The following is an 18375-nucleotide window of genomic DNA, read 5'->3' as shown; positions in this document are numbered from 1 at the left end:
GGATTTACGAGGTTTGACCAGAATCTCGGAATAAAATCCTGGACGACTTACATGTAAGTCGGCGGACGGACGACTGAATTGTAAGTTGTCTGGGTATAACTAAAATATTGAAGTTTTTTTTCAATGGCAAAACTAACCTACGACGACTTACATGTAAGTCGTGGGGTTTTAATAAAATATTGATATTTCAATTTTCCACCAGACGACTGAAAAATAAGTCGTCCAGGAAAGTCAAAATTCTGACAAAATCCAGTCAAATGCAAAACTAACCTATGACGACTTACATGTAAGTTGTCTAGGTTCTTTGGAGATTTTTTTGTAACCAAACAAAAGCAAACGACTTATATTTCAGTCTTCTCAGAAAACAGATTTCAAAGTCAATTGCAAAAATAACCTCCGCACCTGTAGACGACTTACCTGGGAAGTCGTTTGGACGAACAGATCTGAAAAAACTCGATTTGATACCTTAAATTGGTGAGATAACTTCTTTAGCACACATAAGGCTTCTCCAAGCACACAGAATCTCAAACGAAAATGACCCACCCAGAATCTTTAGCTTCTATGACTCTATGAACCATAAAAAAATGTAGAATCAAAATCTTGGGTTTTTTTAGCTGAATGTGGAGAGAAAGTGAGAGAGATGTTGTGTTTAATTCATAAGAATGGAGAAAGAAGAAGGGTAAATCGATTTTGGGAGCATTAAGAGCTTCAAATTGGTTGTTCATGGTGGTTGGGGTATTGATGACAATGACAATCTTGTAATTACTTGAAGATGATGAGAGTGAGAGAGTAAAAATGTCATTTTCGAAAAAAAAAAATTGATGGCATTTTCGTGAATTATATGAACTTGTGGGGTGAATAGGGAAAAACTAATTTCCGGAAAAAAAAAGTTAGTTTTGTGTTTGACTTTGAGTTTTAGGTTAATTTTGCAAAAAACCCATTAAAAATTTGAAGATATTATATGCATCAAAAACAATTCATTACATTTTTTAGAAATTTTTTTTATCTAGTTGTCAAAACGAATTAATGTCAAAAATTTCCCTTAATTCAAATAAGATTTATCTATTTCTTAAAAGATATCCTTATAAGTAAAGGCAAAGAACTATGGATTGAAAAGGTAAAATAGACTAGAGGTCATTAATTCAAAGTATGTCGGAGGTTTTTAATTCGAATTATCGCTGGAACGAAACTAATATCACATAATGTGATTTCGGGTTTGGGGAGAATAGATTTTAAGCCTGAACTTCCTAGTAATTCAGAAAAGAGACTCTTCAAAAAAGGAAAAAAGTAAAAGAGTGACAAAACGAGCAATTAGGCCAACCACGTAAGCGGAGTGGTAAAGCGTGACATGAGCCCCCTACAAAAATTCCGTTATGTTAGTTACCAATCTTATATCATCTAAACAAAACCCATAAAGATTTTTCCCTTCAAGTATAAATTAGATCACAAAGTTCAAATTTTTTTTAAAAAAAATCAATTCTTATTTATCATCTGGTTCTCTTCTAAGCCAAAATAAATAAATAAATAAAAGATGAAAATTTTGCTTTGCCTAGTAATGTTCTTTCTCCTCGTCAACGGTTTTGCGACCGCACAAAATCTCATTCAAGATTCTTGCAAGAAAGCTGCAGCTTCAAACCCCAAAATCAAACTTGATTTCTGCATCAAGACCCTTGAAGGTAACCCACAGAGCAAGGCCGCAAAAAGCCTCGCCGACTTGGTCATGGCCTCGACCAAGAACGCTGCCACCAAAACGACCAGCTTGAAAGCAATGGCTGACAAGATTCTCAAGGGGAAGAAGTTCGCAAAGGACAGTGAGATGCCGTTACGCGACTGCCTTGAGCTTTATACAGACGCTACTGCTTCCTTGAACGAAGCTATGACGAGCGTTAAATCGCGTAAAAACAAAACCGCCAAGGTGGGTATGAGTGCTGCAATGGATGCGCCTAGCACTTGCGAAACTGGTTTCAAAGAAAGAAAAACGCCTCAGAAGTCTCCTTTTACGAAAGACAACGATGTGTTGACTCAGACTATTTCTATTTGTTTAGCTCTTACAACAATGTTGAAATGAAAATATACTAAAAGTGTAATCAAAACATGGATTAAGGAAAAATAATATTTGATAATTTACCTCAAGAGGAATCGTAGAAGCAATGTTCATAACCTCTTCAATAGAGAGTTATCTGCATATATTAAAGATCAGAGAAGCCTTTAAATAAACCAAAATCTTCTGAGATTGAATACCAATGTTGAAATATTTGGTGCTTTTTACAATACTGTCCGGTATCTAAGTGTGTTCAATCCGGTTGACTAATCCAAACCAAACCCAAAAAAAGCATAGCCAACTCAATTTCTTGCAAAATCATTTTTAACAATATATTAGTTTTGTTAGCAGAATGAATCCAAAACTGATACTAAAACCATATGTAACCACAGCGAACAATACTATTTCACAAACCACAAACAAACCGGTTTAGAGATCTATCAAGTTAGAAGGTTCACAAAGGAGTTAAAAATGGTAATAGTTATGTTTTCTCACATGTGTGCAATGTGAAGCCCATCGTCATTATCTTCATCTTCTTCTTCTTGAATCTTCCCCTCCTCATTATCATCATCGTTGCAGTTGCGGTTGCAGTAACTAGATGATGAACCCAACAAGAAAGGTTGATCCTTTAGAATCGAAACCTGATCCATGTGAATTAGCATTTCTTTTATAGTTCCAAACCAACATAGATGTGTAATCCTGAGGCGACACCAGTCCACTCTCTCTGATAAATCTCTTCTGCTCTTCTAACATTTTTGGCTCATCAAGCGTCAAGTACTCCATCAGAAACTTCTCATGCTTAGGTCTCCTGTTAGCCGGCGAGTAATCAGTCTCCGGAACAAGAGACATTCTTGTGTAAAACAAGCCCATCAATAGACTCAGGAAGACCCATTCTCAAAAGATTGTTATACTCAGGTGACAAACCTTTCTTCTCCTTTAAAGGACGGCTCAAGTTCCTAGAAGCTCCTTTATACACTTTGGCTCATGATCTTAGCTTTATACTTTGCAGCGTAAAGCAAGCAAGCGAGCCACGGACAATGTAAGAGCAGAAATTCACAAATCCGCAGACCGATACCACTCAGCAACTGTAGTCAAAAACTTAATCATCTGTGCGTTGGTATGAGCTTGAGTAGCGTGGAACATTCTGATGGGAGGAGCTATTGCAGCAGTACGCTAGGGTCTTTGAAGAGCCCACGGAGCTGCCTCCATCCAGAGGTAAAGAGCACGGAATCACACTGGAAGAAGGAGCAAAACCAGTCAGTGTCCGTCCTTTTCGTTACCCGCAGATACAAAAAGCAGAGATAGAGAGACAGATCGCCTCAATGTTAGCTGCGGGAATAATCCAGGAGAGTGGCAGTCCGTTCTCTAGTCCAGTGCGTTTGGTTCCAAAGAAGGATGGCAGTTGGAGATTTTGTGTCGATTATAGGGCTCTCAACAGGGTGACGGTTCCTGACAAGTTCCCTATCCCTATGATCGATCAACTGCTGGACGAATTACACAGGCTCGAGTCTTTTCTAAGCTGGATCGAAGGTTAGGGTATCATCAAATATTGGTGAAGAAGGAGGATGTTCCGAAAACTGCATTCCGGACTCACGATGGCCATTACGAGTTCCGGCTTGTCAGGTTTGCCAGCGTCAGAAATACACCACGCTGTCACCCGGGGGCTTACTACAACCTCTACCGGTCCCGGAGAAGGTTTGGGAGGATGTGTCTATGGATTTCGTAGAGTGACTGTGAAACACCCCAACCCGGAAATATTTTAAAAAACCTTAAAATTTTCTAAGTAAAAATCCAATAATTAAACTTAAGCAAAATCTGCAGCTTTATTAATAAATCCGAGTAATAATGTAGAATAATGGAAATTTGATTCATAAAACTCCCAAATAAAATCCCAAGTCTAAGATTAACATGTCCCGATGGTCTTCATCGTCCCGCACTCCGGTCCAATCAACTACTCATCACTTGCATCACAAAAGGAGGCATGAGCATACAAAAATACTCAGTGAGGACGCTCAAAACCGCCCACTACAGTCCAATAATCAAACGCGCAAGCAATACTAACACCCTAGCATCCGGTTCTATCATTTCTTTATTTTATCTAGATAATAATTTTCATTACTTTAGCCTTTCTTAACCTTTCGACCTCAAGGCCCATATTCCTGCGGCCGAAGCCAAAACCTGCGGCAGAAGCCAAACATGCGGCCGAAGCCAGAACCTGCGGCCGAAGCAAAACCTGCGACCCGTCGGTCCCTTATGGCTCATAGCCAAACCTGCGACCCAAAGGTCCATTACATCCTCTTAACCAGTTCCCTTAATTAATTCAGTTTGATTATACTTTCCTTACACGCTTTATTACTTCATGTCCTACGTTCTCAAGATCAAACGTTCATTTCTCACTTAAACATCCTAACATATCTCGATTATCTATCCATCAAATTTAGCATGCATTTCTTGAGATCACAATGAACGAACATTCCATAAACGAATTCTATCATACATTTTCCTATGAACACGATGAGCAAACTTTCCATAAACACTTATATCCAAGCATAAACACAATCATATTGAATCAAAACCAGACAATTAGTTCTTATTGGACTGTCACAAACCACATCCTCACCTGGATTGATCTTAAAAGATCGAAGACTCTGAACTTAGCTGTGTTTTTCCGGCAAAGAATCCTCTGATCCTCCCTTCCCAAACTCTCTCTCTCCAGGACTGCGTTCTTGATCTTGCCTCTCTCTAAGACTTGGTTTTTGAGTTCTGTCTAGAATGAGAGCTGAAGGTCCCTTTTTATATTACTCTTGGACTTGCTCACCAAGCCGGAAATTTATTGATGTTTCCTTATTTGGCTTGGCCAAACCTTGCAAACAAAGTCTTGACTGAATCTCTACAATTCTTTCCTTAAACGACTCCCGCAGACCCGACCTTCCTTTCGAAGATCTCGTCAAAGATGACTTTATCGAACTTGCCTTACTTGGAACCCGCATTCCCGAACGTCCAAACTTTCCTTAGTTGGCTCTCCGGTCCGCCGACCACTTCCTCAAACTTTCTACGGTCGGTTTATCCCCGTTTGTTCGATGTTATTGATGCTTTAATAGTAAGAATGGCCTTTGATACTTAGAGCGAACTGTTGTTCTCATTCCATTCATAACAAAACAAAATTTCGACACTTAGAATAAATTTCACTTCCTTATAAAGAAACTCCTTTTGTGGACCCATGTTTTTATAAATAAAAATACTTTGGGAGCGGGTCGTTACAACTCTCCCCCACTTATTAGGAATTCGTCCTCGAATCCGCATCAGCCATCTGCTCATCCACTTGATTCTCAAATAACTCTGGATACTCAGCCCTCATCATGCTTGCACGCTCCTTCGTAGTCTCACGTATCCCATCACGCTCCCAGACTAGTTCGACCATAGGAACTCTCTTCCTTCTGATTTGCTCGTCTGGGAGGCTGGTCACTTGTATTGGCTTCCCATGAGTCGATAGACCAGAACAAAAATCTTCAGGTGGTTGTGGAACAATCAATGCCGGATACCTTACCACCTTCCTCAATTGAGACACATGAAAGACATCGTGAAATGGATGGAGCTCGTCAGACAACTCCAAACGATATGCCACTGGTCCAATTCGCTCAACAATCCTAAACGGTCCCATATACCTCGGTTGCAGTTTCCCCATCTTAGCCGTCCTATCGTTTCCCTTAAACGTCACCCTTTTTAAGTAAACCATCTCCCCCACTTGGAACTCTAGTTCCTTCCTCCTCTTGTCTGCATAGCTTTTCTGCCGATCTTGGGCCTCTTTCATTTTCTCCTTGACAAACTTGATCTTGTCTGTCGTTTCTTTTATCACCCCTGGTGAAAGATCTCGGCCCTCTCCTACTTCAATCCAACACAAGGGAGTGCGACACGGACGTCCATACAAGGCTTCGTACGGTGACATCCCAATAATCGAGTGATAGCTGTTGTTGTATGCAAACTCAGCTAGCGGTAAATGCTTCTCCCAAAGTTTATCCCAGTCCACCACACAAGCCCGCAATAAATCCTCCAATGATTGAATCGTCCGTTCTGATTGTCCATCCGTTTGCGGATGATACGCTGTGCTCATGTGCACCTTATTTTCCAAAGCTCTCTGGAATGCCATCCAGAAATTTGAAGCAAATCGTGGATCTCGATCAGACACAATGCTAACATGAACACCATGGAGTTTCACAATTTCCCTCATGTAGAGTTCCACACACTTATCCACGCCATCTAACATTTGGAAAGGAAGGAAATGTGCGGACTTAGTTAAGCGGTCCACTATCACCCATACTGAATCCTTGCAGCCCTTCGTCTTTGGAAACCCGCACACAAAGTCCATCGTGATCATATCCCATTTCCACTCGGGCATGGGTAAACTCTGCAGCGTAAGCCACTCGGAACCTGATGCTCTTCTTTCACTAACTGACATGTCGGACACCTTGCCACCCATTCGGCCACATCCCTTTTCATCCCCGACCAATGATAGTATTGCTTAAGGTCATGGTACATCTTTGTCGCACCTGGGTGTATGGAGAACTTAGATTGGTGTGCTTCCTTTAGCACCTTCTCCCTCAACTCCTTATGATTTGGGACACATACTCGTCCATGGAAGATGATCGTCTCATTGTTGGTCTTCCAGTATCCCACGACACCATCCTCGACCATTTTAACCAATGCTTCATCGTCCCCTTGGGCCAACCTTATTTGAGTCAGAAGATCAGCTCGATTCGCTGCTTCCTCGCCTAGATGAACTGACTCGTACACTAACACGTCAACCCGCAACATTCCCAACATCGATATCAACCCTCCCAATTCCTTCTCTGCAGAGACACTCGCCTTCCGACGACTCAGTGCATCAGCCACTACATTAGCCTTCCCTTGGTGATAAGCTATCTCCATCCATCTTCTTTGCCTTAGATTCAACTCCGGCTGGGTGAAGATGTACTTAAGGCTCTTATGAACTGTAAACACTTGAACCTTCTCCCCATAAAGGTATGACCGCCAAACCTTAATTGCAAACACAACAGCTGCCATCTCCAAATCGTGGGTGGGATAATTCTCCTCGTGTTTCCTCAGCTGTCGAGATTCATAAGAGATCACATGTTCCTCTTGCATCAAGACGCAACCGAGCTCCATCTTTGATGCGTCCGTGAACACAACATATGCCACTCCATGCTGCGGCAGTACTAGAACTGGTGTACTCATCAATCTCTCCTTCAGGCTTGCGAAGCTCTTTTCACATTCGGCCGTCCACTCGTACTTCACGTCCTTCCCCGTTAACCGGATTAGTGGCTTAGCCAAGCTTGCAAAGCTCTTCACAAACCGACGATAATAACCTGTTAACCCCAAGAAGCTTCTGATTTCTGTGGGCGTTCCCGGCTTCGGCCAGTTCGCAATGGCTGCTACCTTTTCGGGATCCGCCGCAACTCCTGCTTCGGACACAACATGGCTCAAGAATCCAATCTATCTTTGCCAAAAACTGCACTTGCTTAACTTAGCAAACAACTCATGCTCCCTTAGTTTCTCCATGACCACCCTTAGATGCCTCTCGTGTTCCTCTGAACTTTTTGAGAACACCAAGATGTCGTCGATAAAGATGATTACGAATTCATCAAGGAACTCGTGGAACACCCCATTCATCTGTTTCATAAACGCCGCTGGAGCATTCGTCAACCCAAAGGGCATGACCACGAACTCGAAATGGTCGTACCTTGTCATGAATGCGGTCTTCCTAACATCTCCTTCTGCAATAGGGATTTGATGGTAACCCGATGCCAAATCAATTTTTGAGAACTATGATGATCCTTTGAGCTGATCCAGTAACTCATCAATCCGAGGCAACGTGTACTTATTCTTGATTGTTACTTGGTTCAGCCCCCGATAATCAATGCACAAGCGAAAACTACCGTCCTTCTTTTTGACAAACAACACTGGTGCACCCCACGGCGAGCTGCTAGGTCGGATGAACCCTTTCTCGATCATTTCCTCCAATTGCTTTTTTAACTCAGCCATCTCTGTTGGAGCCATGCGGTAAGGGGCCTTGGAAATATGAGCAGTTCCAGGCTCCAACTCTATCGTGAATGGCTCGTCCCGTGATGGCGGCAACCCGATAAGCTTTTGGAATACATCTTCGAATTCTTGCACCACTGGAATTTCGCCCAACAACACTTCTTGGTCCGCACCCGCAGTTGTGATCGTTGCTAGGAATGACTCACACCCTTTCTCGACCATCTGTTCTGCCCTTAGAGCTGATATTACCGGGATTTCACTCTCCTTCTTCTTCCCTTGAAACACCAGCTTCCCTTCTTTCCGAGTAAAGGTCACCTGACATTTCTCACAGTCCAAGTTAGCTCGATAATGGGCTAACCAGTCCATTCCAAGGATTGCTTCATAACCCTTAGTCTCAAGCACAATCAGATCGCCTGGCATGTTCTCACCGCCCACCACGATTGACACGTCTCTATAGATAGCATGCGACTTCAGCATCGCGCCACCCGCTGCCTGAACCATTCTAATGCCGCCCTCAAAGCCACTCTTAGATTCCTAACGTGCCACGACTTCAGGACGCACAAAGGAATGCGACGCCCCGTAGTCGAACAAGGTGTGGGTTTTAATTCCACCAATGAAAACAGTTCCTACACAACCATTCATGCACTCCTATGCTAAGCATAAAATTCGAACATTAACTTAGAGAGTGAAAGGTAAGAGAGTTACCATCTATCGGGTTTGCTCCATCCTCAACGCCCAGCGTATGCACCCTTGGTGCCACGTTCTACCTCTTAGCCGGTTGTTGCTGATCACCTTCTGGACGTTCACCACGCGTACGAGCCGCTTGCGCATTCCTAGGTGCTCTGCAGTCTCGAGCCAAATGTCCAGTATCACCGCAAAGGTAACACTTCCCTGCGCCTACATCCGGACAGTCCCGAATTTGGTGGTCCATGCTGCCACACTTAAAGCATCCACCGATACATTGATGACACACCCCACGATGCATCTTGCCACACGTTCCACACACATTCATAACCACACCAACCGCCTGGTTCTCAACTCTCTTCGGCCTCGATGACACTTTGTTCCTTCGTGAACGTTCGTGTTTAGCCACCTCTTCCAGCCCACTTTCCACCAATGATGCTTTCTCAACCAACTCTCCGACTGTGTTGTAATCTCTACTCACCATCATGGTCATAAGCTCAGGCTTCATCCCGCGCGTGAACCTTTCAACCTGACGCTGCTCAACGTCCATTTCTCGTCCGGCATATTTTTTGAGTCGGTTAAACTCATGCTCATAGTCTCTTACAGATCTTGCCCCCTGCCAAACTTCAAGGAACACAGTCTCCAACTTGATACGGGTCTCGGTTGGAAAGTACTTCCTCTGAACTCCTCTTTAAATGAGTCCCAATCGTGCACCTTCGTCAGGTCTCTACGAAGGACCCCCTGCCACCACTGGTATGCATCACCCTCAAGGAAAAAGACCGCAAGGTCCTTCTTATGCTCTTCCACGCAATGCAAAGACAGAAAGTTCCGCTCCAAACGAGTCTTCCACTCGTCCGCTTCCATCGGCTTACACCCACCACTGAACTTTCCTATCTTGAGTTTAGTGATCTGATTCATCATGTCCAAATAGTTGGGCGCCCGTGGGGAATGTTGCATCCCATTTCCCCTTTCGCCCTCTTGAACCACGGCTGCAACCGGAAGCTGGAGACACTGGAACATCTGCGTAAAGAATGCTTGCATCATCGGCATCATGTTGGCCATTGCCGCGTCCATGGGAGGGACAACCAGTGGTGGGGGTGGGGGTGGCATCTCGTTTTCACGTGCACCCCTCGCAGCACCATTGACGCCACCAGCATCCTCTCTTCCGTTGGCCCCCGTGCTATCCACGATCGTCGCATTCACGTTCTCTTCATGCCCATCCCTTACGTTCCTCCTAGTGTTAGCCATGTGGGTCGATACTTAAGTTAGCTCACACTAACACCTGTTCATTCCGCAACTCTCATAGCCATTACACTAAGAATTCAAACATAACACATTCACATAATCACAAACACTTATCCTTTGCGCGAGACTTAGACCATCGGTACGTCCACCTGTTCCCACAAATCCCAATTTCGAAGATCGACCAGCCAGGACGGGGCTGGCTGGTCTACCCCGCTCTGATACCAAATTGAAACACCCGGACCCGAAAATATTTTTAAAAACCTTAAAATTTTCTAAGTAAAAATTCAATAATTAAACTTAAGCAAAATCTGCAGCTTTATTAATAAATACGAGTAATAATGTAGAATAATGGAAATAAGATTCATAAAACTCCCAAATAAAATCCCAAGTCTAAGATTAACCCGTCCCGATGGTCTTCATCGTCCCGCACTCCGGTCCAATCAACTACTCATCACCTGCATCACAAAAGGAGGAATGAGCATACAAAAATACTCAGTGAGGACGCTCAAAACCGCCCACTATAGTCCAATAATCAAACATGCAAGCAATACTAACACCCTAGCATCCGGTTCTATCATTTCTTTATTTTATCTAGTTAAATCATTTTCATTACTTTAGCCGTTCTTAACCTTTCGACCCGAAGGCCCATATTCCTGCGGCCGAAGCCAAAACCTGTGGCCAAAGCAAAACCTGCGACCAAAGCCAAACCTGCGGCCGAAGCCAAAACCTGCGGCCGAAGCCAAAACCTGCGGCCGAAGCCGAACCTGCGGCCGAAGCCAAACCTGCGACCCGTCGGTCCCTTACGGCTCATAGCCAAACCTGCGATCCGAATGTCCATTACATCCTCTTAACCAGTTCCCTTAATTAACTCAGTTCGATTATAATTTCCTTATACGCGTTATTACTTCATGTCCTATGTTCTCAAGATCAAACGTTCATTTTTCACTTAAACATCCTAACATATCTCGATTATCTATCCATTAAATTTTGCATGCATTTCTTGAGATCACAATGAACGAACATTCCATAAACGAATTCTATCATACATTTTCCTATGAACACGATGAGCAAACTTTCCATAAACAATTCTATCCAAGCATAAACACAATCATATTGAATCAAAACCAGACAATTAGTTCTTTTTGGACTGTCACGAATCACATCCTCAGCTGGATTGATCTTAAAAGATCGAAGACTCTGAACTTAGCTGCGTTTTTCCGGTGAAGAATCCTGCGATCCTTCTTGCCCGATCCTCCCTTCCCAAACTCTCTCTCTAGGACTGCGTTCTTGCTCTTGCCTCTCTCTAAGACTTGGTTTTTGAGTTCTGTCTAGAATGAGAGCTGAAGGTCCCTTTTTATATTACTCTTGGACTTGCTCACCAAGCCGGAAATTTATTGCTGTTTCCTTATTTGGCTTGGCCAAACCTTGCCCACAAAGTCTTGACCGAATCTCTACAATTCTTTCCTTAAACGACTCCCGCAGACCTGACCTTCCTTTCGAACATCCCGTCAAAGATGACTTTATCGAACTTGACTTACTTGGAACCCGCATTCCCGAACGTCCGAACATTCCTTAGTTGGCTCTCCGGTCCGCCGACCACTTCCTCAAACTTCAAGCGTTCTACGGTCGGTTTATCCTCGTTTGTTCTATGTTATCGATGCTTTAATAGTAAGAATGGCCTTTGATACTTAGAGAAAACTGTTGTTCTTATTCCATTCATAACGATACAAAAGTTCAACACTTAGAATAAATTTCACTTCCTTGTAAAGAAACCCCTTTTGTGGACCCATGTTTTTATAAATAAAAATACTCCGTGAGCGGGTCGTTACAGACTGCCTCGATCTCGGGGGTTGAATACGGTGATGGTAGTTGTCGAACGTTTAACAAAGTTTAGCCACTTTGTGGGACTCAGTCACCCGTTTTCTGCTACTGATGTCGCAATGGTTTCCATTCAAGAGATTGTTAAATTGCACGGGTTTCCTCGCACCATTGTGTCAGACAGAGATAAGGTTTTTCACCAGTTCGTTTTGGAAGGAGCTTTTTCGTCTGTCTGGAACGAATTTGTGCTTCAGCACCGCGTATCATTCTCAATCTGATGGGCAGACTGAGGTCACGAACCGCAGTATGGAGACCTATCTTCGCTGCTTTGCTAGTGAGAAACCTAAAACATGGGTGACTTACCTTGCGTGGGCAGAACTGAGCTACAACTCCGCGTATCACTCGACGCTAAAGATGACGATGTTTTGTGCTCTGTATGGAAGGGATCCACCAACGCTGAACAAGTATGAGAACGGGTCTACCTCCAACGTTGAGCTGGAAGCTCAACTACGAGAAAGGGATGCTGCATTACAGTTTTTAAAAGAGAATTTGCATCGCGCCCATCAGCTGATGAAGGAGTGTGCTGACAAACACCGCAGGGAGGTTGAATTCAAGGTGGGAGAATGGGTGCAGGTGAAGCTTCGTCCTTACAGACAGAAGACACTAGCGAGCAGATTGAATGAGAAGCTATCAGCTCGCTTCTATAGGCCGTTTGAAATTGAGGAAAGGATTGGAATGGTAGCGTATAAGTTGAAGTTACCGGAAGAGGCCAAAATCCATCCTACATTCCATGTCTCACAGTTGAAGAAAGCAGTAGGTGAAACGAGGGAGAGTCTACCATTACCACCACAACTGAACCGTGAAGGCGAACTGTTGGTTGTTCCTGAGGGGGTGATAGCCACTCATGTACACGCTGGAACAGGACAGAAGGAGGTTTTGATTAAGTGGCAAGGACTACCGGATCATGAGTGTTCTTGGGAGTGGGTTGCAGCCATCAAAAAGAAATTTCCGAACTTTAACCTTGAGGAAAAGGTCAATTTCGTTGGGGATGGTATTGATACGTACGAGGCCTTACGCCCTCCTATCCTGTTCCACTACAGGCGCAGGGCCCAAAAGTAATAAAGCAGGAGATATTTGTTTGGCCCATTGAGTGTTGGAGCTTGAGGGCAGTAGTTCTAGAAGGATAAGGAATAACGCCTGGAGTGATGAGTCACCAGACATGGCACGTGATGGGTAGGTCACGGGGGACGTATGATCGCGAGCAGCCAGTAGTGTAAGAGAGAGAGTATGACATTGTTAGAGGGTATCAATTGTATTGATCAGTAGTTCATGAACGAGAGGTGTACTCCTAAGAAAAACTCTTGTACTTATCGCTTTTGATCAATAAAAATACCATATCTTTCCATTATTCGTGTTCTTTTTCAAGTTTGTTACTCTAAACCGTAACAGATCTCTATCTCCTTTGATAAAGTTCAGCTTCCTAAACTGTTTGATGCATTTTTTTCAAACTCGCTGTAACGGATAGAAAGCTTCCCTACACCTTTGTCACTTATAATCTTCCCACAAGGCGCAGTATACCTCAGATACACAACTCGAGAACACAGAACATGATAGAAAAACATTATACCTTTGGTTATATTTTCAGTAGGGAGACTCTCATTGTCTAGCCTAATCATATACTTCTCATCAACGAACTAAATCAGTTTTCCATAAAGTTGAAGCATCAGCACGAGGTTCATGGACAACTATCAGTATGACCACTGTATCTAACGTAATCCATTTTCCTAGTCTTGTGAGGACCACTAGTAGGGAACAAACTCAGGCCAAGAAATGTATTCCATATAACATCGGTAAGGACGGTAAAAGTCTTTCACTTTTGCTTTCATATAACGATCAAGCTAGCTCGTCGAAACATAGATAAACAAGAAGAGGACTAAGAATCCCACAATGTCCCCAGTCCGGAGATCGCTTCTTCAGGAGAAACAGAAGAAATCTTTAACCAGTAAGTATCAGGTTTAGGCTCATCATCAGGATCAGGTGTTGAATACACTTCTTTAGAATCAGATAATCTCAATCTTGATTCTCCAGGGCAAGCATCACCAAGGTTATCTTCTTCTTCACTCAATTTAAATGATGATAATAAGAATAATAGTGGATCTCCGTCTTCACGACCACTTGGAGTTAAGAAATCCAAAATAAAACGAAAGATTGTTGATCAAACGACATCGGTTATCAATACATTAGAAGAAGGAAATAAGCACTTTTTGGAGCAATTAAAGAAGTCAAGTGAACAAAGACAACATGATTTGGAGATTCAAAGTAAAGATTTTGCTTTGAAAGAGATGAAAGAAAGAAAACAAAATTTTATTTTGTGACCTAAATTCCATAGAACATCCGAATGTTCGTGAGTATTTCGAAGTAGTAAAAGCACAGATTTTACAAAAGCGCGGTCACCAGTAACAAAATCAACAAACTCCTCCTCCATCCACTTCGTTTGGAAAATATTTTAATGATCTTTGTGGATCCAAAAGTAATTTACCGGATTACTAAGTTGTTACAATATGTTGTATTAATTAATATTATGTTTGACTTTAATTTGTTATCTAGATGTAAAATCTATTTGCAACTTTTAAAAATTAATTTATAATTAATAATTTTGTTTTAAATATAAAAATTTAAAATATCATTTGTTTAATAAAAAGTTTGAATTTCAGTAAAATAATAATATTTTTTATTTTAAGTATACTTGTAAAAATTAAAATTTATTATGTAAACAAAAAACGGTGTGTTTTATATGTTAAAAATTATATTTCTACATAAATATGTATTTTACATATAATCTCAAAAAGTGAAAGGACTACTTTGTAAATAAAATATATATATGCCTCTATTATATAGGATTGCTATTTTTTCCTCTAAATATAGAGACAAAAATAGCAATCTCTATTTTAGAGAAAGAAATAGAGGTGGGTTTGAGTAGATTTTACTCTATTATAGCATATAGAGTCAAAAATAGCATAGGGTCCAAGATGCTCTTAGTGAAAACAACTTGTTATGATTCTTGGCTCTTCATGTTAGTTAACAACTAATGCTGTATAAGACCAAAAATTTAAAGGGAAAATTGTCAAAACATAACAAAAATTTAGGATGGTTGCCCTTTAGTATAATACCATCACTAAGTTGTTCCTATAGTTTAATATTTTTCATAATCCCAAAACTAACATTTCATTAATCAAATTAAACACAAATTAAAAAAACATTTTTTTAAAAATAAAATGTTTTAGAAAGGCAAAAAATGTAAAAACAATTAAAAAAAGGAACAAAAGACACGAAACCAAATATTTTGTAACCCTAATTTCATTTGGTTTCTCCGCCTCTCTCTCTCTCTCTCTCGAGGAACAGGACGCGATTCTGTGTCTACTGGTTCTATAGATGTGAAATAGGGTCACAGGTTCATAGTTTCGGTTTGTTTTTGGATTCAAATACCGATTTGTTTTGTGTTCATATCTTCTATTTGTTTTGTTTATGGTTTCGTTCATGGCTTTGATGTTTTTTGGTCTGGTTTGATTTTCGATTAAGAAGGACAACCATTTATTTGTTTTGTTTATGTTTTCATTTATGATCATGTCTTGACTTGATTTTGTTTCTATGTAACGAAAGAAGGAAAACCATTTATCTAAGTGGGTTGATAAAGTTTTGGTTGATGAGATTCGAAGGGTAGAGGCTGAGAAAAGAAGAATTGTAGAAGAAATTGAAGATCTGAAAAGGAATATTAAAAAGATATTGGAAGAAAAAGTTAGGAAGCAGAAAAATTCTCTTGAATTAGGTTGTTTAGGAAGCATTCTATGGTTTCTCGGAAAATTAAGAAGCCAAGAATGAATGAAATCAGTCTACTGGTTCTTAGTATTTTGTTTTTAGTGTTTTGTTCTTACAATGGATATGGCAATTTTATGGTTCTTATTATGACTAAGACAATTTTTTGTTCCTCAAGTTTTTTTCATACTATGTTGTCTACGCAAATGAAAACACAAAGAATCATACATGAAACACATATAAATCGAGAACCAATAAGCTGAAAAAATCCATACGAAAATGATGCCAATGTATAACAATGAAACTGAGGAAAAAACATACGAAAATTATCCAAAGTATAACAATCAAGATGAAAACAGAGTTGATTGTTTTTAGAAGCTAAAACCATACAAAACAATGATAAGAATGCACTTTGAAATAAGCTCGCCATTACCACCACTTGCATACTTGAACAGAGCAACCTGTGACACAAAGAACCATACATGAAACACATATAAATCGAGCTTGAAACACACATAAATGGACTGGCTATGTAAGCCGACTCTTACCATTTGCTACACCATTTGTCATCAGCCGAAAAAACTCATCCCGTGGTTGCACCAAATTCTCAAACACCACATGTTGTATAGATATGCATCATAGACCAAGAGTTTGTGAAAATCACAAAACAAACTATGGAGAAATCATAGATTGATGAGAAAGAAAAGGCAAAAATCATTTTTTTTTAATATTTTGTCAAAGCAAATCGATCAAAACAAATTTTAGGAAGTTAGAATATTTTCTTAGCTGAAACTTCATTAATTTTCGAAAACAGGTTTTCTTATCCGTAGAAGGCACCTTCTACAATGTGTAGAACCATGACAAAAATCATGAATGCAATTTGTACCTCATGTAGCCGTACGTGTTTTTTTTAGATTTCACATTCCCGAAATTTTAGAATATTTCATAAAAGTAGAAGCTGCATTAAAGAGAAAAGTAGATATCTTTACAATTAGTAGAATTCGCATTATCTATATTTAGAATTTTAATTAAAAGTAGATTGTTCGTTTTAAAAACGACAGATGGACTTGTTTATTCTGGAATTCGTTTTCTACTAACACATTTTCCGTAGAAGACAAATTCTACTTTTAGTAGAATGTAATTTAAAAATTTTATTTATAAATTTTTTCAACAAAAAAATATATGTGTTTGTGTGTATGGATGTTTTATTAATTGTTTATATTTTTAATAATTTTTTTGATTCCAACTATTTATTTCATTAAGAATCAGAATTGGAAAGGATAAAAAGGAAACAAAATAGAAAAAAATGGTTTTATACCAAAAAAATAATTATCCTAAATTTTGTTTCGTTTTGGCAATTTTCCCAAATTTAAATTCGACTATTAAGACCATCTCCAATGGTTTACTCTATTTTAGAGTACCTTTCACTCTAAAATAGTGTTACTCTAAAATAGAGTTGAGTTTCTCTCCAATGGTTTACTCTACATTTGACTCTAAAAAAGAATATTCTTAAATATATTTTTTTATATTTTATAACTAATATCTTTTACTTACAAAATTTACAAATTGACTCTTTATATTTTATTTTTCACAAATTTTTCATAAATTATATATTTATATCAAACATTTATTATATTAAAACTTACTTTACATTTTACTAATAACATAATACATTTTAACGTAAACATCTCCATTAGTATATCTTTCCCACAAGTGATCAATTAACGAATTTCAGATTGTGAAATGATTTTTTTTTTTTTTGATTTTTTCTAAATCGACCAAAAAATTCGTCAAATCGAATATTATCATTATTTCGTGTTTGAATCTCTGGAGGTGGAACTTCTCTTCCCACTTTAGTTGGTGCGCTAAAATCACATTCATCCTCATATCATGTTGTATAGAATTATACATGTAGTCTATATGCATTGGCCACCAATACATTTTTATATATTTTAGTTACATACATGCATCAAAAACTATTTAGTTTGTGATTTGAATTCGGCGCAAGAACCAGATGTTCGTGAATATTTTCGAGAGGAACGAACACGAATTTTACAAACAAAAAAAGACGTGGTCAACAACATGAACAAGAAGCTACTCCTTTATTTACCTCATTTGGACAATATTTTAACAATCTTGCTCGATCTGAAAGCAATATACCAAAAAATTAAGTCATTATTATCTATGGTTTTAATTTAATTTTGAGTTACTTATTTTTAATTTTAGTATTTGTTTTTTTTTGCTAATCTTAAAAAAAATATTTTTAATTTAATGCTTGTTTTCTTTGGCTAATAATAATAAATTTTAAATGTTTATATATATATATATATATATATATATATAGTGTTAAACATAATTATGTGTTGTTTGCATAATTAAATTAAATAAATAGTTACAAAATGAAAAGATTGAAGAATAAAAGGACTAAAGTATAAATAAAAAAGTTTCACTCTATAATAGATTAAGAAATAGAGTTACTCCAAATATAGAGTAAAAAATAGAGTTGCACTATTTTAGAGTAGGATATAAAGTAGGGTAAATCTCCAAAATAACACATTTCTAAGTTTATATCACAAAAATAGCACTCAAAAACTAAAATGACCAAAATAGCACATTTCTAAGTTTATCCTTTGAAAATTTTAATTTTTTTATTTTTCAAAATTTGAAATCTTATCCCCAAAACCTCATTTTTCAACTCTAAACCCTAAACCCTAAACTCTAAACCCTAAACCCTAAAT

The 18375-nt window shown here is 39.4% G+C and overlaps 1 protein-coding gene and 1 pseudogene across 1 annotated transcript; one reads left to right on the top strand and one right to left on the bottom strand.

Moving 5' to 3' along the window:
- Positions 1-1495: 1495 nt before the first annotated feature.
- On the top strand, positions 1496-2083 carry LOC106326657 (putative invertase inhibitor). Its single transcript, XM_013764572.1, has one exon. It carries the CDS (start codon positions 1532-1534, stop codon positions 2066-2068), a length of 537 nt encoding a protein of 178 aa, XP_013620026.1. The 5' UTR covers positions 1496-1531; the 3' UTR covers positions 2069-2083.
- Positions 1558-14036, bottom strand: LOC106324240 (annotated as a pseudogene).
- Positions 14037-18375: the final 4339 nt, after the last annotated feature.

The sequence above is a fragment of the Brassica oleracea genome, chromosome C2 (assembly GCF_000695525.1).
Source record: "Brassica oleracea var. oleracea cultivar TO1000 chromosome C2, BOL, whole genome shotgun sequence".
Taxonomy (NCBI): Eukaryota; Viridiplantae; Streptophyta; class Magnoliopsida; order Brassicales; family Brassicaceae; genus Brassica; species Brassica oleracea.
This window is presented reverse-complemented; position numbering and strand designations above follow the sequence as displayed.